Source organism: Notolepis coatsorum, assembly GCF_963971535.1.
Source record: "Notolepis coatsorum genome assembly, contig: SCAFFOLD_374, whole genome shotgun sequence".
Taxonomy (NCBI): domain Eukaryota; kingdom Metazoa; phylum Chordata; class Actinopteri; order Aulopiformes; family Paralepididae; genus Notolepis; species Notolepis coatsorum.
The window spans coordinates 145,604-154,450 of record NW_028172701.1 but is presented as its reverse complement, the minus strand read 5'-3'; the positions used below and the strand labels follow the sequence as shown (position 1 = coordinate 154,450).

The 8,847-nt window shown below is 47.3% G+C and overlaps 1 protein-coding gene across 1 annotated transcript in view; it reads right to left on the bottom strand.

Annotated features, from left to right (window-relative positions):
* LOC311247991 (zinc finger protein 704-like) overlaps positions 1-4,143 on the bottom strand; it is a gene marked incomplete at its 3' end in the record, with an annotated part of 54,269 nt that extends 50,126 nt beyond the window's left edge. The window contains exon 1 of the mRNA XM_084338960.1: positions 3,537-4,143. Coding sequence (XP_084195086.1) covers positions 3,537-3,845 — 309 coding nt within the window. The 5' untranslated portion in view covers positions 3,846-4,143. The remainder of the gene's footprint in view (positions 1-3,536) is intronic.
* Between the last annotated feature and the right edge of the window lie 4,704 nt (positions 4,144-8,847).

Here is an 8,847-nt window from a genome sequence, read left to right as displayed (position 1 = left end):
CCACATCTCTGGTCACACTATCGCGGTACATATCCGTTACATATATACAATGTACAATGCAGAGTAGAAGTAACTGAGTTACCATACAATATACTATACAATATAATAATATACAATATACTATACAGTGCAAAGCAGAAATGGGATGAGGTACAATTTAGGTACAATTTACAGTAAGGTCTGATGAGGTATGGGTTGTAGTGCAACTGTAGAGACTTGTAGAGACTGTGCTGCGATGCTCCGTCTAGAGGCTGCACTAGTTTAGCCGCCATTAGTGCAACAGCCGTATGCAACGACTTGCTCTGAATACAGCGCTGTGTGTGTAAGGGTGAGACCATATGCCATTTGGAAGAATCGATAAATCGGGACAAAATTCTCGATAAATATTGATTTTTTTATTATTGTTATACATTTAAAAAAAATATATATATATATATATATATATATATATATATATATATATATATATATATATATATATATATATATATATATATATATATAAAAAGATAGATATATTTTTTTATTATTATCACACACACACAGCGGAACTGACGTTATATAATATATTTTTTTCTTTTTTAAGAAAAAAGTATTTTAAACTATTTTTATTTTTTTCACATGCAAAAAAACCTCACGCAGTTTTCGATAAATCGATAAGTGGTCTGGGTGCTACAGACTGAGGGAGCCCTGGCTCACTGCCTCTCCCCTGAGGCAGAGACTGCGCACTTATCGATTAAGTGATTTCACGCTGTTATCGATAAAAATATGTATTTGTGTGCCATGGGCCAACTACACCATCGCAAAAACGACAGTGAGTGCACGTGACACACACGCTAACGTTAAATACATTTTTCTTTTCTTTAAAAAAAAAAAAGTATTTAAAACTTTTTAGTACACATGCAAAATAATCATTTAAAAAATCTATATATTTATCCATAATTTTGTCCCGATTTATCGATTCTTCCAAATGGCATATGGTCTCATCCTGACTCTCCACACTCAGGAGGTGGACCAAGACTATGAGGAATCAGATAGATTTTGGAGATTTTTACTTCAATTAATTTTAATTTTTTTTTAAGTGTGTACGTGTGTGTGTGTGTGTGTGTGTGTGTGTGTGTGTGTGTGTGTGTGTGTGTGTGTGTGTGTGTGTGTGTGTGTGTGTGTGTGTGTGTGTGTGTGTGTGTGTGTGTGAACTGAAGGCATACAAATGAAATCATATCTTGGTGGTTTTGCTTTTCTGTTTTTTCCAATTTATTTACTACAAGTCAACTAAAAAGGTCCACAAGTCCATTTCATTATTTGATTTTTTTCAATCCCCTTTTTCAGACAGTGAGCTGCTGTAGTGATGCTGTTGGATAAATCAAAGCCATTCCCATAAACCCATCATTCACAAAACTACCGGAATAGCGAGCAAAATGACAACCGTGAATAGAGAAAACACACACACGTGATGACAGGGATGCACCGATCAGATATTGATATCGGCCTGATATGACTAAAATAGCTGGATCGGGTATAAAAAAAATATATATATCGGATTTTTTTTAATATATATAATAATATAATATAATAATAAATAAAATACTAAATAACAATTCAGTACATTTATATTTATGTGTTAATTTGTTACATTTTGTTTCACTAAGGAAAGTAATGTTTTAAGTCGAGCCTGATGTTGCACAAAATAATGATCCCAGTCTCTTCCACACAGTGAGGCACACAGTTTATTAATTGAACAATGGGGATCAGATCGGTACTCGGTATCGGCCGACACCCAAAGCCCAGGTATCGGTATTGGGACTGAACAAGTGGGATCGGTGCATCCCTACTAACAAGCACAGAGAAAAAAACACACACGCATGTGATAACAAGCACAGAGAATTTCCATTTTTGTGTGACTGAAATAACCTTTCAGGTATAACCACATGGCGTCTACTTCATATACAGAACACACACAACAAATCAAAACAGGACTGTACACGCTGTCAGTCACACCTCTCTCTCTCTCTCTCTCTCTCTCTCTCTCTCTCTCTCTCTCTCTCTCTCTCTCTCTCTCTCTCTCTCTCTCTCTCCATCAGAAGCATGTTGCACGCCCTCCCTGACAGCATCTTCAGTCAGTCTGAGGACATGTGACACTAGACTGGAGGCTGCAACTTGGAAATGGAGGCAATTAGGTCACTGCCAGGGCAGGACCACAGACACCACGGGCACCACAACAACAACAACAACAACACCCGTGGTTTATTATTCTGCACAACTCTATAACACCGCCTCTGCTATTATTATTTAGCTGATAATAATAAAATTACAATATATTTGTTGTATTTTATTTTAAGAAAAGGGGAAAATGGTTATAGGTTGCTTCAACTGATTAAAACACACACACACACACGCACCTACACGCACCTACACACACACACACGCACACACTTCTTCCCTGCAGATATGCATTCGGGGGCAAGTTAACCCTTTCACTGTGCTGCAACACCAAACATTAACCCTTTCACCGCGACAATACACAGAAGGTTAACCCTTTCACAGCCACACTACAGCCAGTAATTAACCCTTTCACTGCCACACTGCAGAAGGTTAACCCTTTACTATCACACTACCACACACACTACCGACGGTGGCAGTGAAAGGGTTAACACCGGTGCGAAAATGCTGCAGTCAGAGCGTGTTTGTTTCGTTTGCCGTCACCATACCCCCCCCCCCCCCCCCCATAAACACACTGCGCAGGCCCCGTCATCATCACAACATGAATCAGAGCGAAGCCCCTTTGTCCATCCCATAATAATAATAATATCTCTCTGATGCCGCTAGATATCGCGATGACAGCTCGTTGTTTTGATGCCGCTCTGCAGCCACGTCGCCCCCTGACCACAGCGGCAAAACACACCGCACAACAAACACAGAGCGCGCAGAACACACACACACCTCCATCTCTCTCAAGTCTCAACACACACAGCGCGCGCAGAACACGCGCACACACGCGCACCTCCATCTCTCACAGAGCGCGCAGAACACACACACACCTCCATCTCTCTCAACACACACAGCGCGCGCAGAACACGCGCACACACGCGCACCTCCATCTCTCACAGAGCGCGCAGAAACACACACACACCTCCATCTCTCTCGAGTCTCAACACACACAGCGCGCGCAGAACACGCGCACACACGCGCACCTCCATCTCTCACACACAGAGCGCGAAGAACACACACACACACACACACCTTCCTCTCTCTCAACACACACAGAGCGCGCAGAACACACACACACACACACACACCTCCATCTCTCACACACAGAGCGCGCAGAACACACACACACACACTTCCTCTCTCTCAACACACACAGAGCGCCCAGAACACACACACACACACACCTCCATCTCTCACACACAGAGCGCGCAGAACGAACACACACACACACCTTCCTCTCTCTCAACACACACAGAGCGCGCAGAACACACACACACACACCTCCATCTCTCACACACAGAGCGCGCAGAACACACACACACACACACCTTCATGCTGGACCGCAGCGCTAGCGGTGCCCTGGCCGCAGTAGTCTGGCCGCTGAAGCCGGCGGCGATCTCGTCCTCAGAGAACTCCGCGAGGCTGCCGTCCTGCAGCAGCACCGTGTAGAGGCGGCTCCTCCGGGCTCCCGGTCCCACTCCCGCTCCCGGTCCCGCGGCGCCGCTGCCGGTGGAGGAACCGGAGGAGGAGACGGCCTGGACCACCCCGGTCACCACCGGCGCGCCGTCCCCCGTCGGGCTCGGCGCATAAACACGGCTGCCGAGGATCGACCGTTTCACCAGACGCCGCGTGTGCATGGCTTATTGTTAAAGATGTCGTCGCACCGGCGGTTCCAGGCGGTAAACCGGTGAATTTATAATATCGATTAGCGTCGAGTTATAATGAGCGGTAAACAACAACAACACCGGGAAAAACACAAACCCGCAGAGAGAGGACAGACTGCGCGCTCCGAAAGCCTGACGAGACGTTAGACGGCGGCAACATGCTCGAACGGCGGAGCTCCTTGGACTAACAACGCACTAACGTGTTCGAAAGCACAACAAATGCACGTAAAACGGCAACCGAATACCGACAAAGAAACGCACCAAAAACGGCAACAACACCTCTTCATCGTCCAACCGGCGACCCGTTCTCCCGGCGCGCGCCCTGTTTGTTTTCACCAGCGCTCCGCGCGAGCCGCCGGGACGCGGAGAAACACGGAGAAACTGACGTCCGCCGAACGATAATGACATTTGTACACGAATTCTCAATACAACGGTAGTCTCTGTGCAAAAAACAACAGCAACTTCCACCAAACGTAACGCGCACGTCGAATAACTGACTTCTATGGCTGTTATATTCTCCAATCCTTCTCCCGGTGATCAAACACAGCGAAAGCCTGCGCGCTGTGACTCCGGGTCCAGTTGTCTTCAGACTCCGTGCCGCGCGCCGCTCCCACGCGCCCCACAGCGGCCTCTACCGGCGCACCGCCGCCTGTAACATGTGCGGTCTGGCTGCCCGCGCGGCCTCTGATTGGTGGACGGGGCACACGCCTCCACCCGCGAGCCTGTGCCAGTTCTCTGTCCGACAGAAGGGTGCGCGCGAGCCGGCCGGGGCGAGGAGTGACGCTCCGTTCAAAACAATGACGCAAGGGTGGAGAGGAAGCGAGAGGGGAGGGGCTCAGAGAGAGAGAGGCGGGGAGGGTGTCTGAGAGAGAGAGAGGGGGGAGGGTGTCTGAGAGAGAGAGAGAGAGAGAGAGAGAGAGGAGAGAGAGAGAGAGAGAGAGAGAGAGAGAGAGAGAGAGAGAGAGAGAGAGAGAGAGAGAGGGGAGGGTGTCTGAGAGAGAGAGAGGGGAGGGGCTCAGAGAGAGAGAGGCGGGGAGGGTGTCTGAGAGAGAGAGAGGGGAGGGTGTCTGAGAGAGAGAGAGAGGGGCGGGTGTCTGAGAGAGGGGAGGGGGGAGGGTGTCTGAGAGAGAGAGAGAGAGAAGGGGAGGGCTCAGAGAGAGAGAGAGAGAGGGGGGAGGGTGTCTGAGAGAGGAGGGTGTCTGAGAGAGAGAGGGTGTCTGAGAGAGAGAGGGGAGGGTGTCTGAGAGAGAGAGGGGAGGGTGTCTGAGAGAGAGGGGGGAGGGTGTCTGAGAGAGAGGGGGGAGGGTGTCTGAGAGAGAGAGGGAGGGTGTCTGAGAGAGGGAGGGTGTCTGAGAGAGAGAGGGGGGGAGGGTGTCTGAGAGAGAGAGAGAGAGAGAGGGGCGGGTGTCTGAGAGAGGGGAGGGTGTCTGAGAGAGAGAGGGAGGGTGTCTGAGAGAGAGAGGGGGGAGGGTGTCTGAGAGAGAGAGGGGAGGGTGTCTGAGAGAGAGAGAGGGGAGGGTGTCTGAGAGAGAGAGAGGGGAGGGTGTCTGAGAGAGAGAGGGGAGGGTGTCTGAGAGAGAGAGGGGAGGGTGTCTGAGAGAGAGAGGGGAGGGTGTCTGAGAGAGAGAGGGGGAGGGTGTCTGAGAGAGAGAGGGGAGGGTGTCTGAGAGAGAGGGGAGGGTGTCTGAGAGAGAGAGGGGAGGGTGTCTGAGAGAGAGAGAGGGGAGGGTGTCTGAGAGAGAGAGGGGAGGGAGAGAGAGAGGGGAGAGGGTCTGAGAGAGAGAGAGGGGAGGGTGTCTGAGAGAGAGGGGGGGTCTGAGAGAGAGAGGGAGGGAGAGAGAGGGGAGAGGTCTGAGAGAGAGAGAGGGGAGGGTGTCTGAGAGAGAGGGGGGAGGGAGAGAGGGGAGGGGGTCTGAGAGAGAGACTCACAGAGAGAGAGAGGAGGGGTCTGAGAGAGTTTCAAGTTCAAGTTTCTTTAATAGTTGTCATTAGGGCTGGCCAAAAACGTTATCGCGATAAAATTATAAAATTATTTTCATATAACTCGATATCGATAATTATCGTCGATATAATTTCTGTCAAGTTTAATTAACTTCTTATGCCCGGCGCCGATGGACGGGCTATTAATAGACTTGTTTTTCTGCTGCGAATGTCTCGAGTTGATGTCGTCATCAGTCCGTGCACGTTAGCAGTTAGCCAGAGCAAGCGGTGTATCCCATGACAATGTACTAACTATCACCCTAAAATACTCCGTTCCGCCCCAATACATTGCAACGACGTCCACCGCATACCCCACACTACTATAACCGTGGCCTCAGAATTCACGCCACACACCCACTCGGCACGTAAACTATAAAATAGCGGCGTGCAAGCTAATTATCCTAGCCAGCCTTGTTTACTACTGGAGTCCTACCTCTCTACCCAGAGGTGCAGCGCGGGTCTCCTTCGCTGTCGGCCATCTCCTTCACTGATTGGTTGTTAGTGCGTGTGCTCATATCCAAGCTTGGAAAATCGATATATCGAAACTTTGCGACCACGTTTCATGTTTATTTCGAGGAAATAATTTAGCGCGATAGTTATCGTTATCGTTTTATTGCCCAGCCCTAGTTGTCATACAGAAGTACAGAATACTTTTATACAAAATGCTTCTTTCTGTTACGCTCCAGAGACTGTGCTAGACAAAAAGATTATATTTTTTATTTTTTATTTATATCTATTATACCAAGTGGACTAGTGCTTTGTTGGAGTCATAGCAGAGTAAGTACTATAAGAGGCCTACCAAAACTGAATAATACTGACATTTTAGTCAGACATTTGAGCTAAAACACCTACAATTATAAACTGGATAGAAATCTTGGTTTGAACCAGACACCTTGGCAGACAACCCGAATGACATAGGTGTGAAGTTCTTGAACTCTTGGAACAATGGAAACAGGGCCATGCAGTCCCCCTGAGTCAAATGCAAAGTCGGACCAAACACACTTAGAGATCCCCTCAGGGCCCCGTTCCCCGTACCTGGTTCAACTAAGTCGATCAAGATGTCATTATCCAGATTCAGTTAACCCGATGTTTGAAGCCGGGATTTTCCTGTTCCTCGAAGGTGGATTCAGTCTCGTTAACTCAAGCCAGACTTGAGACCCAGGATAAGTGCGCGTGCCCGCCTCAGCCGAGAAGGCAGCAAGTGTCGAGAGCAGAGATCCTGATTCTCTAGCGGCATTGATTGATTAATTGATTTAAAACTTTAGTAACATATTGCAGTACGGCTCAATCGCCTCGCCGACAAGTTAAATGCGTTATCTATAGGCTAATTTTAAGTCCCTCATTACCTCAATCAATCAGATTATATTTCTTTAAACTTGCCTGCTGGATTGAATAATCAAATGAGATCTTGCTAGCGAAAATAATTAGTTAAACTGTTATACAAAATAACGATACGGCTCTCTTCCCATTGATTGATGTATAGTCGATCTTTTACTTATCTCCACTGTGGTGTAACGGGTTCTTCTTTTGACTTTCACGCAGACGACCGGGGTTCGAAACCTAGTCTTCCCCTTCTTTTTGCGATGTAGGAATAATTCAATTTGGTGCACGTTGAGAGCTATATAAAGAATGACATCCTCAATGCATGTAGATTTATAATATTTTAACTTGAAACTAGGCTACTTTGGCGTATAATCATTAATATTATATTCCAAAAAATGATATTGGAAACACGGGGTTTCGAACACCGGTCACTGGGTTGCCAGGATTGAGCACTACCGCTGAGCCACTGTGCCAGATGGGATAAATTCATTGTTTATACATTAATGAACGAGACAAGATCCACGACTTCAAACTGGAAATGGTAACAACAGATGAGGTACTCAAAAAACTGAGCGCCCTCCAACCCAACAAGGCCACTGGCCATGACAACATCCCCTCCAAATTCCTCAGAGACTCAGCAGCCGCCATCACCCCAGTCATCACACACATAATAAACCTCTCCATAAAACAGGGACACGTCCCCAAGGACTTCAAAATTGCGAGAGTGACCCCTCTGCACAAAAAAGGCAGTAAATTAGACCCAGGCAACTACCGCCCTGTTTCTATCCTTACCTCCATCTCGAAAGTCATGGAAAAAATTGTATACGAACAGGTCGAAAAATACCTTGCGGAAAAAAATCTAATCTACGAATTCCAATCTGGCTTCAGAACATCCCACTCCACTGACACATGCCTTCTCTATTTAAACGACCACATCAAACAAGAGGTGGACGCGGGCAAATACTGCGGCATGGTCATGCTGGACCTACAAAAGGCTTTCGACACTGTCAATCACACCATTCTGATTGACAAGCTAAAAGCAATTGGTTTTGATAGTCTATCAGTGAGCTGGATGCAATCCTACCTGGAGGGGAGAGAGCAGATGGTGGAGGTAAACGGTACCCTATCCCCCCCCCTCACAGTAAACTGTGGTGTTCCACAAGGAAGCATACTAGGTCCGCTACTGTTCCTAATTTATGCAAATGACATGTCGTCAGCTTGTGACTGCAACTTGTTCCTGTTTGCGGACGACTCAGCCCTGCTGGTCTCTGACAAGAACAAGTTACAGGTTGAAAAAACCCTCAGCTCAGAACTAGGCAAAATCTGCATATGGCTCGCTGATAACAAACTATCATTACACATGGGCAAAACAGAGTCCATTCTCTTCGGTTCAAATAACAAACTCAGCAAGACCGACGGCTTCTCAGTTACAGTGGGTGACAATATTGTCACAAGGAAAGAAGATATTACCTACCTGGGTTCCATCCTAGAGGCAAATCTTTCCTGTGACAAAATGGCATCCAATGTAATAAAAAAAGTCAACCAACGAACTCGATTCTTGTACCGGATCTCCTCACTGGTAAACAAGAATACCCTGAAGACTCTAGCAGGAGCACTCATTCAAGGGTACTACGACTATGCTTGCACCTCATGGTACCAAAGCACCTCAAAG